At 33.4% G+C, this 17,112-nt stretch overlaps 1 protein-coding gene across 2 annotated transcripts in view; it reads right to left on the bottom strand.

Annotated features, from left to right (window-relative positions):
- Positions 1 to 871: 871 nt before the first annotated feature.
- The window catches only part of LOC134854544 (uncharacterized), a 48,747-nt gene continuing 32,506 nt past the window's right edge, over positions 872 to 17,112 (bottom strand). For both annotated transcript variants that reach the window (XM_063870843.1, XM_063870842.1), the window contains 8 exons: positions 11,856 to 11,973; positions 11,392 to 11,508; positions 10,957 to 11,062; positions 10,772 to 10,818; positions 10,391 to 10,558; positions 5,839 to 5,957; positions 4,667 to 4,998; positions 872 to 1,144 (listed from right to left, as the gene is read on the bottom strand). In XM_063870843.1, the coding sequence (XP_063726913.1) occupies positions 1,060 to 1,144; positions 4,667 to 4,998; positions 5,839 to 5,957; positions 10,391 to 10,558; positions 10,772 to 10,818; positions 10,957 to 11,062; positions 11,392 to 11,508; positions 11,856 to 11,973 (1,092 nt within the window). In that variant the 3' untranslated portion in view covers positions 872 to 1,059. The remainder of the gene's footprint in view (positions 1,145 to 4,666; positions 4,999 to 5,838; positions 5,958 to 10,390; positions 10,559 to 10,771; positions 10,819 to 10,956; positions 11,063 to 11,391; positions 11,509 to 11,855; positions 11,974 to 17,112) is intronic.

The following is a 17,112-nucleotide window of genomic DNA, read 5'->3' as shown; positions in this document are numbered from 1 at the left end:
CGGCATAATTGGCGGACCTACCCCCAGGAAATGCAAAAAAACTTGCCGTTCTTGCGGTAGGTTAGTGAATCGATGTGTCAGTAAACTGATAAGGAGTGGGCTATTTCAAACCAAATTTGCATCATTCAGTTACGTTAACTCAGGTTGAAGGTCAATTGCGCTGAAGATTGACATCAGAAAGCTCAGGGGCGGATATAACTAAGATTTTATCAGGGGCAACTTTGAAAAAAATATATCGACCTTGTTTTACAGGTTGACCGAATTGATTTTCTGAGTGCTTCCAGAATGCTTTGAAGACCGTATTATGACCAAAAAAACTTTGCGCCGCTTGCAAATTTTTTGAAGTGACAAAGGTCAAAAGTGACGTTTTTGGGAACTTTTTGGAAACTTTGACCAAAAAGTTGCGTTTTTTCGGCGCTCGCTTGCATTCAACAATAATATGCAATGGCGCCAAAGAGGCTTTTAGAAAAATTCCAGGGTTGTTCAGCGCAAATGGTTGTCATAAAAAAATAGCGAAGGTGGGAACCTTTGGTTGGTGAAGGAGTCGAATCCCTCAGTCTAACCCCTAAATCCTCCACTGTGTACAATATGACAACTTATTGTAAGAATTAATTTATTTGGGTTACTGATCTAGTAAATTATTTACACATCGGGTCACTGAAAGCACCCCTTATTTTTTTCATTGTTTGGTTTTTCGAGACAAGGAAAGCTTCAAAAAAATTACCCCAAAAGTTTAGCACAGATGTTTTGATTCCCTCCCATTATAAGATCTAAATCTACGTGCAAGTAGTATCAGAAAGACAAAACTATTTTCAATTTATTGCAAAAAAGGTCATATTTTTCATTTTGTTTTTAAAAGAAACTGGGCATAATTTCAATTAATAAGAATTTCGAGTTCAATACAATATTTCAACTTTCTTTACAAAATTACAAATCTACCAACTCTAATTTAGATGCATAATCAGTCAAATCTAAAAGCAAATTGTCATTCTCTCTCCTTGATTTCAATTGCACAATAAAGATTGCATTCACATATTCTAGATTATTCTCGAAGGTTCTCTATACGTAAGTGACTGGATCTTCTGACTCTTCGGGGCTGAGATTTTTGTTCTCACAGCCGACTCTTCTGATCAAACTGCCCAAACTAAAATGAATTTATATTTTTGGGTTTAATTGCTTGTTAAAGTGAATATAATGCAACGGATATCTCTATATAATGCAGCAGTTATGTACTGTTGCATTATCCATACTACTTATTAATCTGATTCAAGTAAAATTAGGACAAGACTTCTGCTCATATCAAATTGGCAAGCATTCATAGTTTCGACAGGCTGCCCTTCAGTTGAGTTCAAGAAGCTTCTAGTTTTTAACTAAAATTGAATTGTTCCCAAATGGATCGTAATGTTGTGGGAAAAAAAAACTCAAGGAGCAGTGTCATGGAAGAGTCGTTTCAAAAATTGAAAGTCGTCTCGACAAAACAATTGTATTTGAGAGAAACCAAAAATGGCTCCGCCAACCGCTAAACATTCCTTACGTTCTTTGAACGTCGAAACAAAATTAAGCCCTAGCAAACTGTACTACTAGATTTGCATAAAAAACACATCCTAATGCAATGTTCATCTTTTACTGTGATAGTTCGGATAAAAAATTTGCAGGATATCTATGTGTTGATTTCATCGGACTGTGCCACAAAAAGTAGATATTTGAAAGAAAAACCCGCAGCTAAAGAAACATGACCCGGTTTTGTATATCAGTAAAAATTTCAAGTATAAATTAACTAGGATAGCAGGTTGCTGCCCAAGTATCACAAATTACTCTAAGCATATTCTCAGAAATTTTCTTTTCTACAAATTAGTGTCTTTTCTTGTGTTTCGTATGTTGATAGAACTATACAAACGCGAAGAATTTTAGTGAATTAGGCATAAAAAACTACGATTGTCTTCAAAAACTAAAGAAAGAAAAAGGAAAAAAAATGAAAAAAAAAATTTCTTAAAACGTTTCCCAATTTTTTGCACGGCCAGAGAAGCACTACGTGAAGCTTCCAAATTTAGTTTTTCTGTGGTAAAATCAAGTTTTTTTTAGCCTAAATGGCTAATTTCTATACGTTACTCGATTGCTTTGGTCGCTCAAAACTAGGTTGAAACTTAAAATTTTTAAACCAGTTTTTTTTCAACACTGGGACAATTTTTCCGCATTTTTTGATGTCATGCGATTCACGACTGAAAACCTTATACTCGGACTTATCATTTGACCCAGAAAATAATGAACAAAGAAAGGAAGAAATGAAAAAAATGAAAAAAAAAAAATAAAACACGTCCCATTTTCAATGGTTGAATAAAAACTATAAGCTGGCAGTAGTAACAGCGAGACAGTAATTCGGATGAAATTAAAGATAGTAATTTAAGCATACTGACAACTTTTAAGGTAGTTTTTCTTCAAAAACACAAAAAAAAACAATAATTGATTAAAACCTTCTGTTTTGAATCTGCTCCAATTCTGTTTTCATGCATTTAGTGAACATTTAATTTTGTGTCTAGTGAAAACTTACTTGGAACTATTTGTCGTAAAACCAATTCAAGCATTTTTGAGCCGCCACTATTTGCCAGCGTAAGCCCCATTGTGCTGAAGAATTGATTAAATATGTTTTTATTTGATTGGGTTTTTTAAACAGAACAATTTTGAAGAACAAAATGGTTTTAAACTAAAAAATTTTCTACCCCCGTGAAGATATTGACTCCTTGTGTTCATGTTCATGAGGTTGTTTTACCTGCAATCTTGTTTGAAAAAAATGGGGGTCGGCGTGAAAATTGGCGAAGTTCTACAGTGCTGATTTAAATTAACGGGACAAAACGCGTTTTTCTCGAAATTTAAAACCCGTTTTTCTCAAATTGGGTTGAGTTTAGGTGAAAACTTATGAAGACAAAACTTGCTTAGAATTTTAGCAAAATTAATATGGTGTAATTTTTTTGCGAAATTCGGGTCCGAAATTTTACCCCAAAAATGGGTCATTTTGGCTTTTCTTAGTTAATCAAAAGTTACGCCAAAAATACCCAGTCGATCACAGACATAATTATATCAAAGTGAGCCCCTTACGTAGCCCAACAAACTTTAAGAAGGCTATTTTCTCCAAAAATAAATTGCAAATTGTTTAAAAATTGTTCTTAAATAAAAAGTTGGTATTTTATATAGTAAAAATGACCTTTTTTGTCTATCAAACAAAAAGAAATTAACTTATACAACATTTTGGAGATTATACCCTTCTTAAAGTTTATTGGGCTACGTAAGGGGTTCACTTTGATATAATTATGTCTGTGATCGACTGGGTATTTTTGGCGTAATTTTTGATTAACTAAGAAAAGCCAAAATGACCCATTTCGGGCCGGAATTTCGCAAAATAAATTACACCATATTAATTCTGCTAAAAATTTAAGCAAATTTTATCTTCATAAGTTTTCACCTAAACTCAACCCAATTTGAGAAAAACGGGTTTTAAATTTCGAGAAAAACGCGTTTTGTTCGGTTAATTTAAATCAGCACTGTATAACTCCAAACTATTGCATCTCTATGCGTCTCTATCATTCTCTCTATACGACTCAATATTTGACTTTTAACTTTTTTATACTGGCTGTTGAGGAACGATAAACAAACTGTTCATGGTTTCTAGCTCATCCAAATTTTCTCAATCTAAACTATTCGAGATTATTTTCAGGGCACACATAACATTCAAAGCTTTGTCTTAAGTAAAAGCGGTTTTGTTGTTCTGACTTTCGAAGAAGTGTCGGAATAATTGTGCTCTGGTAATTTTTTTCAAAATCCTGACAATATTCGACATGTTAATCATTCATTTGGATGGATTATTTCAAACTACTTGATAGGCATCAATGCCTGCAGCTCAAATTCAAAGAATTATTTCCCCTCTGATCATTTTTCATGAAAATATGCGAGTGTAAAGTTTGGCAATTTGAGATTATTAATGCGCAGTCTATATCTTTTTTCTAAAGCACAAGCGGCGAAATAATCGAAATTGAAATGAAGAATACTATGTAATTAATGTTTTGTTATTAGCAAAAAAATCCTTTGTATTTTATAAAGCGTGTGTGATTGGTTTTTCAATAAAAAATCTCAAAAAAAATCAGAAATGTTAATGTAAAATTTCATCATTTTTGTTTCATTTGAAAACTAATCCATAGACGCGAAATGACTATAAGGGTTTTTAAGGGAATCGCTCTGATGAGAGCAGTGTTGTTTCATTATACCGCATTAGCTGGCTTTATTGCTCCAATTTTTGAAGATTGTTACAGAATATTTGTGCTCGGGTGATTTTTTAACTAAGACAAGTTTGAGTTTTGAACTAATCATTTGTGACAGCAATTTTATATCAACTGAACACTATTGTTGTCTTGAGCTCAAAAATCAAAAATATTTTATCAGTGTTTTTTTTCGTAAGGTTATAAGCGTTTGAAAACTGCGAGTTTGACTAATTCGGGATCACTAGCCCCGATATATATCGTCCTAGCAAAGCGTAAGCGGCAAACGAAATCAGTTTTTTTTCTATTTGTTTATTAAATCCTTAAAACAAAAAACCGCTGGTTTTTAGATTGAAGTCTGCCTAACATAAATTGTAGAAGCGGCTGATATTGTGAACTGTTTTCCCTGAAGGTTTTACCTGGCTTCGACTAAATCCCAGCATCTATAATTGCCTCCGACATGCGGCAAATCACCCGAGATGTCATCAGCCGCGAGGCGCGTTCGGCTATTTCCATCACCACAAGAACCGCCTCTCTCTTTACACGATATCGACGATGCTTCTCGGTGGAATCCTCCCGAAGGCAAAGCCCAATAAGTCGAAGACACTCGGGCGGATGAGTCATAGTTTTCGTTGCCGAAAACAGGCGTCTTATTTCCCATTGGCTGATTTGTAAAAACGTTGCGATGATTGTGATTAGAGTTGCTTTGAGTAGACGAAACAGGTGTGAGGTCAAGGTTGTTTGTTGGCGCCTGAAACTCAATCAAGTATGACAGGTTTATTTTTTGGAAGATCAAATGAATTTAACATCACGATGCTTAGGCGTGAGATTTTTGCAAAACACACTTTTGTGCTTATAAGTACGCGGATTCCGTTCATTTACCTAAATATATAGTATCGCGAAAACGTGTTGCAGAAGCCGTGTCCAGGTAACTGCTAGGACAGGGCGGCATCCTCTTTTTTGCTACTTGTCACGGAATCCGCAACATGTAATTTTAGTCGAAAACTGCGGAAATTTTATACTAGATCAGACAAGCAAGAACGATTCAAGGCTTAGCGTTTAAAGCTACTGCAGCGTCCAGATTTATCAGAAAACCGACTCATATTTCTCTGGTTTTCGATATTGTATTTTTCAGGGTTGACTTATAGTCGCTATCTTGAACCCGTTCTTTCGAAAATAACACAACTTCTTGCAAAATTTAGCTCTGAGAGTGTTACATGAAAAAGAAAGTTTTCTAATTAGAAAAATTATAAGACCGATACTTTTTTATAAGAAATTTTTTTGATAGCACCTTACTCCTATAAAATGAAAAAAAAACTATGTGAAAATGTTCTATGATTGTAGAGCAGTATAGTTCTAGTTTATTTTGTAAAGATACACAGCAAGAATTAAACCAATGATGATCTCTCAAAAATCTAAATATGTAACGTTTAGAACAAATTGACTAGTACATTTCCTGAATTTTTTTTTTTCGTTATATTCAGCTATATTTTAGGGCTTCTATGAGCTTCGAACCACCAACCTACTGCTTGAGAGTATTAACTTCTATCATTTCATTCACTTTTTGCTATGAAACTAATTCTGTGCTGACCTGGTGAGTGAGTGAGTGTTTGACGTGGTAGTCTATCTCGAAGCGCAGATCAGTGTAGAAGCAGATGAAGGCCAATGGCTGCACCGCCAACAACAACTCCGTGAATAGCACCTTGTTACCTGCACCAACAAAAATGCGATAATAATAGACGAACAAGAAGCAAAATATTTTGAATCTGAAGAATTACAAAAACCGATTACGAAAAAACTGAAAATGTACATTTTTGGATTTTTTTGCTTATATTTTGTCGCTTTCTTGCAATGAGTGTGGAGGGCAAAAGACATGAAAGTTCGCCTCTCTAAATTATACTCTATAGTTTGCTAATAGTCTTACTGCCGCCATTCGCGCATAAAAAATCAAAGTGGATCAAAATACTAAAATCAAGGACAGCCAGTTCTTGTGAAAGAGCACAGAATGTTTCGAGCACACTCAATAAAAAATTAAAAAATGTTTTTTCTTTATTTTTTCAAATTCTGTCGTTTTTTGTTCGTGATGTAATGAGATATGAACAAAAGCCTAGAACTTTTACTGTTAAACGGATAGCAAAACGAATAGCAGTTCCTGGATAAACGAGTTCCTTTAACAGTTCCTGGATAAACGAGTTCCTGGATAAAAGAATAGCAAAACACAAAAAAAAACGACAGAAAGGGCTTTAATGTGATATATCCAGGAACGGATTTAGGATTTTCTTGAAGGGAGTTTTTCTAATCTTTTTCGAAACTTTTCGATCTTTTTTTAGGCTGACCAGAATGATCGCTGCCAGAACACTATAAAAATCCTATTATAAAAGTTGCAATATATGTAATTATACTGCAGTGTAACAATTATTTACTCATTCCTGACGGTAAATCAAGTTCTATTTTTTGACCAGCCTGTGGCATATACAGATAGGCATATAGTTTAGGAGAACAATATTGAAAAACTATTTAATAACGTATCCTATATCGTGTTCATTTAGGTTTTTGTTTTCAAAACTGTTAAAAATTTTGTTAGGCTCGATGGAGTAATGAAGACTTCTGCTGGCAAAAATTGGGCAATTAGAAAAAACTCTGGCGCATGGTCATATTGGCTACAAAATAGCACAATATATTCCCAATTCAATTAGTGTTTTTGATTTTTTACTTGAAACGTGTTCAAGACGAGACTAACAATTTCAAACGCCTTGTTCTAGTTTTTAGAAATGATATAGAATTGTAAAATTGAAGGCTTCAGCAAGGGCTGGAAAAAATTTTATGTTTAGTCTACGTTTTCACTAGTTTTTTAGTAAAAGTAAAATCATTTGTCTATGAAAATGTGTTCTGTAGTTTGATGAAAACTGTGTCTTTTTTTCGAACAAGCTGTGTTAAAAGATTCAATGAGTGATGGCAGTTGAGATGAAAGACACATTCCGTTGTTGCAAGTCAAAAGCCAAGGTACTTTTATCTGCTTTAATTATTCTTTTTAATAGAAGAAATAAAATTTGTGCCACTGAAAATTGATTGCTACTGTTCTACAACATTGAATTGTTCTGTTTTACAAAAATTTTTGTCATTCTTTTGTGAAACAGTATTTTTAAAACCTGTTATCAACTTCAAGTTTTTTTAAGGTTACAACACGAACGATAATTTTGAACGCTATTTTGAACGCTATTTTGAACTATTTTGAACGATGATTTTGAACGCTAATTTTTGAAACAAAAGATGAAATTTTTTCAAGAAAAATCTATATAAAACAAAGATATTGAAATTTAGTTAATCTTTTCCGCTGTTGGATTTTGTATTTAAAACTGTATATCTTTTCTCATTGGAGTTTTCCAAAAAAAACAGAGGCTATTTTTTTAATCGAATGCTACTTATTTTCTAATCATCAAATTTTGCAAACTTTTTAATTCTCTATGCTGACTCGAAACCACTTTTTTCATAGTTTTAAACATCTAATTTTTGTGCTTTAAGTTTTTTCAGTTGTTTATTTTTCAAGAGAGGTTTTATCAGTTTTCTCACAAGCTGTCAGGTCAGAACCTCTGCAGTTTTATTCCAAAAAATTATTGAAATCGTTTATTTGATTTTTACTGGCAGAAGCTTGCATGAAATAAAAATGCCACATGGAAGAAATTAAATCCCTAAGTTAAATAGCTATTTAATAAATCAAATGAAAGCCATATTGTTTTTTAAACTTCCAAGAATTTGGTTTTTTTTTTCAAAATCAAACATATGTGAGATTGGATGAAAATAAGTAAAAAGTATCGCTTTGCCGTTGGTCTCTCAGTTTACTTTTTGAGAATATATTTGTACGTATTATCAGTTTTTTGGTACTAAAATTATAGAAATATCAAGATTACTACTATAACTAAGGGTTTGTTTCTATCGAGTATCATGCTCCAGCGACTTTCAATAAAGACCACGTCGACATTTAGACTTTAAGGATATACCAGAGATTTTGATAGAAAAATAACAAGAAAAGATACTACGAAAACAAAATAAAAATCCCACATCAGACTGTAGGAGGCTTAAAAAACTTGTCATTAAGAGTGGCCTCAAAACAATTTATGGACTTTTGAGATGCTGCGCTTTGTTTTGAAAAACAACAACCTATGATAATAGCTGAGGATCACTATCCCGCTTTTCGAATGGATACATTAAACGTGTCAAGCCGAAAATGAAAAAAGGAGGTGTCGTGATTCTCACTCACAAGAACTTGAACCCTATTGTACACAGTGCCAGAGATTCAGTAATTTAAACAAATTTGTTTTGTTTTTGCGAATTTATATGACTGCAAGTTGATTTTTCTGGAAATCTGAACTTGACAAAGCCTGAGAAATGAAATCTTTGGACGCAATTTCTTTTTGAAATTTAGTTTTTACAAAAATTGCAAATCAATCATTATCACCGCGTTCAAAAGCACTGATTTGTTATACTATCACAGTAGTGACTTCAGTAGAATTGAAGATCAAGTTTTAAACTTGTATCCTTCTACAGAAAAAGACCCCTGAGTTGCAAAAATTTTATCGGAAATAGAATTATTTGTCAAAATCATTAAGTTGAATCCAATCTAAAATATTTGAAATATTTGATAAAATGTCCAGAAAACATTTGAAGACTGTCCTAATAATTCTGAACTGTTAAATCATTAAAGCTAAAAATACCTGAAGAAAAAAAATTAATTAAATTCTACTGTAGTAAAATGCTTGAAAACAGATAATAAATCAAAAGTAGCAATTGTTTCGAAAAGCAAACTAAAAAATAGGCTAAGCGACGATAACTTCCTTCGCAAAACCAAAAAAAAATGCCGGAGCGATTGATGGAGAAAAAGCAAAATTTAAAATTACTTTTAAATTAAAATTCTTCACAATTTTTTGGAGGTCTACAAACAAACAACTTAAAACTGCGAAATTAGAGAATTATAGATTTTCAAATTTCGGCTGTTTTGTTTATAAAAAGATATTAATAACCGTGTTGACTTGCTCAGTAGTATTTTAAGCACAACAAAAATAAAAACAAATTCATCATTTGAAATAGCAAAAGCATTTGATTCAATTTCTTAGAATAATTTTCAGAATCTGAGTTTCTCTGAACCAGAAATAAAAAGTTATGTAAGCTGATGGCAGCAAAAAATTCCTTAAAAAAATAACACAAAAATACTCTGAGCTGCTCTTTTGCTATCAAGATAACATGGACTATGTTTTACAGCTACTGTAGGAGTCTTGTCAATATTTGTCCACTAACTAATAGGACATTCTTTTAATTTAATACTAACAAAAGTGAGCTGATAATTTATTGCAAAAATTAGCACGGCATATACGCAAAACGAAAAACATTACGCTACTTAGTTTAAAAACTTTAGAAGCAAAACAGGTGAATTATCTAGATTATTATCAGTATCTTGCTCAATTTTCAATGAACGCTTTAGTATAAGCCATTTTCTTTAACTAGGTATAACTTCAAGTGCTTTTAGCACAAATATAAAACTATCACTCAAAAATAACTAATTGGGCAATTAAGACCTGATGTGACAGAAGACTTTTTGAAGCCTCATCCGATCTTACACCAACTTACTTTGTACTACAGTTTCAATGTTCCTTGATTGGAAACTAGTCTGTCATCTTCTCTGGAAAATCGAACATAATCTATTTCCAGCATACGCAAGAACCGATTTCGAGAAGAAGGCTATTAAAAAGAACAGAAGGACTAAAAATGTGTTTTTTAGAAATGTTTCTGCAGTCAAATTATCAAACGCAGTTTTTTCAAAATATCAGTTTTGTTTTCAAATCACCAGCAGTAGGTGAACTTTTCAAACAAGGAAATTTAAATTGAGATATGTTTTTCCTCTATGTTTAGTGAAGCTCTCAGCGGCAAATATCAAGAGTATGTTTAGTATAATTTTTATGGTTTAAGACTGGATCATGTCAAAAACTTCTATTTTCGATTAAAATTATTTCTTTTTATATTGAAATGTTTATAGTTTTTGTCAGTGTTTTTTCCCATTTTGCCTCTTAAATGTTGTCGAAATTGTCTAATTGCGATCAGAAAAATTAGGTTTTTTCAAGTTTATTTTTTAGGATGAAGCAAACTCCTACTGAGTAGAGTGGGAAGCCCTGGACTGGAGATGAGCCAACTGTTGCTGTTGTTCACTACTCCTTGTTGTGACTGACTCTGAAGAGAGGAGGAGTTGAATGAAGAGGAGGTGGAGGAGAAGGAGGAGGAGGGTCGTCTGTTGTGTGAGTCATAGCAGCCACTGATCAAAGCTGCAAACACGTTCAAATCGATCACGAGAATTGCACAGAAACCTAAGTTTTATTTTTATCGGGTAAGATTTTCCCATATCATTAACAGTCGAGTTTAAAATTAATACAACGATTTTAGAGAATTTTGAGACCATTATGCGTGCTTTAAATATATGCTTGCCCAACTGTGTTTTAATGACTGTAATTGAACCCAATGAAATACTTTACACTCACATGAATTTTTGAGCAGCAATAGAAGCCAAGTTTCCATGATTTTTTGACTGAAACACAACAAAAACTCGATTCCATGATTCGAATCCAGTTGTGAGTCAACTTTTATCAGAATCCTTACACCAGCTTTTTAACCAAATTCATAATCAAAATTTAGACTCAGAAATACAAATGTGCTTATGACTCACTTGAGGAGTCCGAAAACGAACGAGTTGAATTTCTCCTCGGTGGATTCCAGTTCGCTCATCACAGACACACTCAGACACAACTCATGAATGCAGGTCACGCCAGGCACTGAAAAAACACCCATAGTTTGAGAAAAAAGTCAAAAAAAGTGCCGGAAGAATAACTTATAGTGCGTAACTCATTAAGATCAACAGATTAAAGCTCGTAAATTATGATCGTCAATTTCTGAAATGTTCATTTTAAGTTGCGACTTTTTACCATCAATCAAAATTTTGAGAAACTATTCTTAAATGCATTCGTTAAATCTATTCATCGAAAAGTTAAAGGTAAAGATAAGAAACCTAATGCTTTTGGTTCTCTCGATTGTGGATTTATAAGCCCAAATAAAAAGGAAAAAGTGACAAAAAAATGACAAAACACAATTGAATGGAGCTCACCAGGCACCGCGCCGAGTCTGACCACCTCCCAGGGAGTGTACTTTGGGGAGAGTCCAGAAGCGACCAGCTGCAACAGCTGTGGACACAGACCACTCAGCACCAGATGGGACAACTCACCTGAAAATCTTTTTCCTCTAGAAAGTGCCCTATACTGAATTTACTAATAATATTTCATAATTTTAAAAGTTAATAAAAGCTGTTTTATATTCAATAGTTTGATTTCAATTGATTTTGTTTTGGAAACTTTTTGTATTTTTGTAAATTTTACCGAGTTAATAAAAAGATCATGAGTTTTTTCAGGTTTTTTGAGTTTTTCAAATATAAAAAAATGCTCGGATCACAGTAATCATTGCCAAAAAAAATTAAAAAATTAAATTCCGGTATACTACACTACGTGGTTGCAACGATATATTTGTCAGCAATATCTAAAAATCATTTTCATAATAAAAGTGACGAATGCTCACGACTCTGCATCTCGTCTCGCTTTCGCCTCCAGTCGCCGCCAACTCCCCCTCCTATGCCCGAGGATGTTCCCGCCAGGAAGGAAGATTTCTTCGTCTTGCAGTTGAGCTCTGTGAAACCCTGAAAACAAAAACACGCTATATTTTAGAGTATCTGAAAGAAAAATTGCAAAAGCTCATTTGCAAAGTAGTTACTTTGAAATATCTTGCTAAAATTGCACAAGCTCACTTAACTGTCTAAATTGATAGTGCAACGAAAAAACTTAAGACCCAAAAACTGCTTCTACTTTTTCTTCAAGATTCAGAAATAAAAAAAACAGAAGGAATTTGAAAACTATTGAAACAAGAATCTTCCGAAAAAGCAGATTTTTTGAGTTGTTTGCAATGAAGAAACATGAAAAAATTTAACCGAAGGATTGAAAAACTCGAACAGTATGATTTATTAATTGTGATATGATCCTTATTGACAATTAAGTTCACAAATTTTCTCTTATCCGTTATCTAATGTGTTATTTTACGCTTGATCACAATATGATTTCTGTAGCGTAAACAAAATAGGTAACTGACCTTTGAAATTGGACATTTTAAAAAGCAACTAAGTATTTAATTGACCTTGACGCTTATTTGAAGCCGTTATCCAAAATTGACAGCTATTCAAAGGATTAAGATTTCGAACTTGACTTATTTCGCACAAAAGAGAGGGACCTCCCAAAAAGATAGCAGGTCACGGGAAGAAAAACAAAAGATGTCTCGAGAAATCACCGTAATTGTTACGTAATAATTGTTCAATTCTAACGTAATTACATAATCAGATATCCTGAATTATGCATTTTTTGATAATGATCGGCTACAATAAATTCGTGTGGATGTTCAACAAACCGCCATAGCTTGAAGCCGAAAATATCTCAGAATAACGTAAATCACATCAGGTACCGACTGAGATCGATGCCAATAAAGTGAAAACTATTGTGCTATTTATCTTTTCAGAATATTTTGAGGAACTTTCATTTTCAAAAAATCTTGAAATGTGTGTTTATTTAAAGTAAAATGATGCCAAAACAGAATTTGATTTCCAACAGTACGATAAAATAATTCTCGAAGAGCTGTGTGGAAAAAAAATGGTGAGCCGCTCATAGTAAAAGTCAAACTTGTCTGTCAAGTTCGATTAACAAAAACGCAAAAAGATATTATTGGGAAGAAATTAAGTTAGAAACACTAAGCTGGTTTTCAGTTGTCAGAAAATGTACATTGGGACAAAATGAAGCGATAGTTTTGAATAAAAGACCGTTTATGTATTTTCAAAAAAAAAAAAATTTTAAAGAAAAGCTGAAAATAGCACCTCTTTCGCGTGAACGAGAAAATATCTAGTAACCTCAAACGAACTCCCATCATCAGCAAATACAATAAAATCAAGTTAAGGGAGTTTTTGGGTTCATTTAGCCTTTTTTCAGATCCTCTCATCACACCACGATCAAATTGCTTATAATTTCGTATTATTGTTGCTGGTCGGAAACTTCTGTGCTACTTACACAGCAACCTGCTATATCCTTGTTTTTTTAAATTAAATATGTTGATCAATATATGTTTTTTTTGAGAGAAATTCTTTCACAAAATACAAAATGCTCTACCAAAAAAATTGCGCCGTAAGTAAAATTTTGATTTATTTACTGAATATTATTTTTTTTTCAGCGCACGGTCGCTCCTCAACAAGATTAGTAAACTATTGTGCTCTCAAAAGGCGCCTTCAGATCATTAGACGGATAGAATTTGATCTGAACATGAGTTTATCGCTTAAAGCGGCAGAAGTTTTACAATTTACCAATCAGTTTCCCATAAACGACCTCTCATTTTTGCTATCAGTAGAGTTTGGCTTTTAAGCTTGCTCTAAGTACGTGCTTTTCAGGAAACCTCATCATTTCAGTACCACACATCCAATTACATGTAAAAATTACCTTCAACGATAACCCATAAAATCATCTTCACTACATTTTATACAATTACCTACACTTTAATAATTTTAAGTTTGTCATTCCCATCAGTGTCGGTCAAAAATGATTGACATAGTAAGGGGGGATCAAATTTTTGTCTGCCTATGTGTCGATATGGCTGTCTATCACCCATCACAATACATAGCCTATAGCTATGGGGGCATCTGGGCTATAGTGTAGGCATAGGGGGGACAGGGGTAAATAGAAACAAGACAGAGGTAAAGAGATGTGTTGTCTTCTCTTGTCCCCCACCCACCCTTCTGTCCAAAGTGAAAATCCTCCGCCGCCGTCAATCAATCCAAATCCAAATCCATACATACGTCCGAAGTGCATTCAGAATTCAACGGCTGGTCATTTAGCCGACGATGAAAGACATTGAAGAGAAGCCGAAAGGTCAAACGGTTGTTTTGCATTTCATTTAACGCCTTTTTTGGCCATCCAAACATTCAGCATTGCTTCGAAATAGAATTAAAATGTAACTTAGTTTAATTTATTACAAGATGACGTATAAAAAGAAAAAGTCTTTAAAAATCGAAAAATATAAAAGAACCCGAAAATTTCATAAGACAAAAATTCAATAAATTGAAATTCTATAGCGTGTTAAACTTATCAGTTAGCAGTGTCTGAAATTAGTAAACAAATATGTGAAAAAACGTGAACTAAATTATAACCAGTGACTTTTTGATTTTTCTGTAGGGACGAAGGCGGCGTTCGAGTACAGTGTGGCTGGCTTTGTTATGCTAATTGTGCATTTATGCCTAGTGGTGCTTTGGGAGCACTTGAGCCATACAATAAAATTGATTTTATCAAAGAGCGTCCTCTCAACCCACTGATTAGGGCGGGACAGGTGCTTTCTGGGTAGAATAGCCCATTCAGCAAATGCTCTCTCAGGGGCATTCAAAAGTCCATTAATTCATCTGGTCTATTCTACTCCGGCTCCTTATCGCCACTATCTCATGCCCAGTCAACTCAGCCCAACCACCTCTGAAGAGCCAGCCCAGAATGAAGTTCAAAAAGACAAAAAGAATGAAATTAGGAAAAAAGAGCAAAACCAGTCAAATGAGTACAAGCAATAAAAACTAAAAAAACAACGAAAAAGTCAAATACAAAAATTATTCATAAAAAATACCCGAAATTATAATTTTTTTAAATTGCGGCTTTGATTTTAGATCGAGCTATTATGTTTTTTTAATTAATAGTTTAACTGAGCTAATTTAACCCTAAGACTACGAGAACAACAGAAACTCATACTTAGGGCTGTTTTGGAAAAAATCCAGGTAGCTTTTCAAGCAGTTCGAACCATTCAAGCTCTTGCTTTAACTATTTGGGATACATTTATTGCAACTTTGTTTTCATTGCACATAAAAAACGGATCAAAAAATTTGTCGACTTCGAAAAGCCCAAAGTTTCCCCAAAGTTTCCCCACAGTCAATGCAAACTTTGACCAACAAACTCCTCAAGGAGCTTTCAAAAAAAGCTGTTTGTATAACAATTTTAAGCCTTCTACAACATTTAACAAAAAGTAAATTTTCCTAAGAAAAAAATTGGAGACGTGATGACAAAAGTTTTTGACTGATATCATAAAAATTTTTTGGGAACAGTATTTTGCTCTCTATTTGAAAATTATTTGATCAAACTTAAACTAAAAATTATTTTGCATAGTTCTAATTACAATACGAACACTTAATTTCTAAATTTTTGATTTATTGTGCTTATTAGGCAGTAAATAACCGTCTGCGTTATAATACAAAAAGACAGTATTATATGTTTTTTATGCTAATCAGACCTACAGCTTATTTCACATACCAAAATTTAGGTCACACTTAGTACTTGGTGGTTGAAAATGTGCATGATAATTGATTTGTTTATTGCTTTTGTTTATTTCTTCGGAAGTGGCAATAGCGGAAACTTCGAATTGATTAGCATTGGAAATAGATTAGGTATAATTAAAATGAAAAGGAAGTAGGAAAAGTTGCACTACTTAAAACCAGGTGATTCGTACTGATATCTTGGTTATAAATTATAACACGAATTGAGATTAATTCGCGATAGGTATACACTAGTTTCCTGTTTTAACACACTTTAAAACAGATGAAACAGTTTCTTCAAATAAAAGGATATTATAGCGGCCTTATAAATCACCCCCTGGTTGCGAGCGGGGATACGCCCTGTGAGCCCCTAATTGAGCACTTTTTGATCTGCACACTCTCTGCGCAACACTGTTCACGCCCTTTGCACTTCTAACTAATGGGGGGAGGGGGCTGGAAACAGGAACAAATGACACGCCAGTTAAAATAAGCATCGTCGAAAAGTATTGAGTCACATCAATAAACATGGGCTCTCAGTTATAGCAGTGTTTCGAACAATTTCAAAATTCGAAAAGTTTTGAAGCTAAAATGCTTAAACTCATGTGCGAGATTTTCAAAAGAAAAAACTCAAACATATTTGTTTTGGTTCAACCAATGATTTAATTTTATGCAATCTTGAGAAAGAAAAGTAAACTATTTTCAGATAACTTTTCCCAGCTTGCTCGCATTTTTTGACGGCCAAATTTTGATTCCTGTGGCCAACTTGGATGGTTCAGTCAAGAGGGAATGCATTTACAAAAGAGTTTTTTCCTGAAAAATATCAGGTTCAATTGACCAAAAAATGATGTAAAATAAGATGTCTGTTGAGTGTCGATAGAAAGGGATCTACATCTTGGTGAAAGGAAAAGAAATTTCGGTTTTTGAGCAAACTAGATTTCTAACAAAAGAAACGAACTTTTTTTTTAAATGAGAAGCCTTAATTTTGTAAGATTTTGTGTAGGAGGAAGCGAAAACTAAGTCAGCCATTAACAGAAACAAATTCAGTCATTGCAATAAATTTTTACCAGTGATAATTATATGCTTTTTCTTTTTTGCAAAAATTTTCATATTTTTTCACCTGCACTTCAATTTTTATTTATACGAAATCAAAATTTATAGAAGGCAATTTTAAATCCACAGAAAACAAAAAAGACTAGGCCAAAAAATTTAAAAAATCTCTCTCAGCTTGCAAATGCTAATTGAACGAAATAATTTCTTTCAACAACAAAAAAAACAAATATTTGCGTTTTTACTATACGTTTTCAGCAACCCCTCTGAACCTACTTAAACGAAAAGCTAGTCAAAAAAGAACAATTGTGATTTCTTTGAAAATTTTTTGGCCAAAGAATTGCTTTAGAGCTACTAGCTGCTAGTTCATGGCACAAGTTCGATTTAAAATTTGTTTACGACATATAAAATTGGCTT

This window comes from Symsagittifera roscoffensis, chromosome 9, assembly GCF_963678635.1.
Source record: "Symsagittifera roscoffensis chromosome 9, txSymRosc1.1, whole genome shotgun sequence".
Lineage (NCBI taxonomy): Eukaryota > Metazoa > Xenacoelomorpha > Acoela > Convolutidae > Symsagittifera > Symsagittifera roscoffensis.
This window is presented reverse-complemented; position numbering and strand designations above follow the sequence as displayed.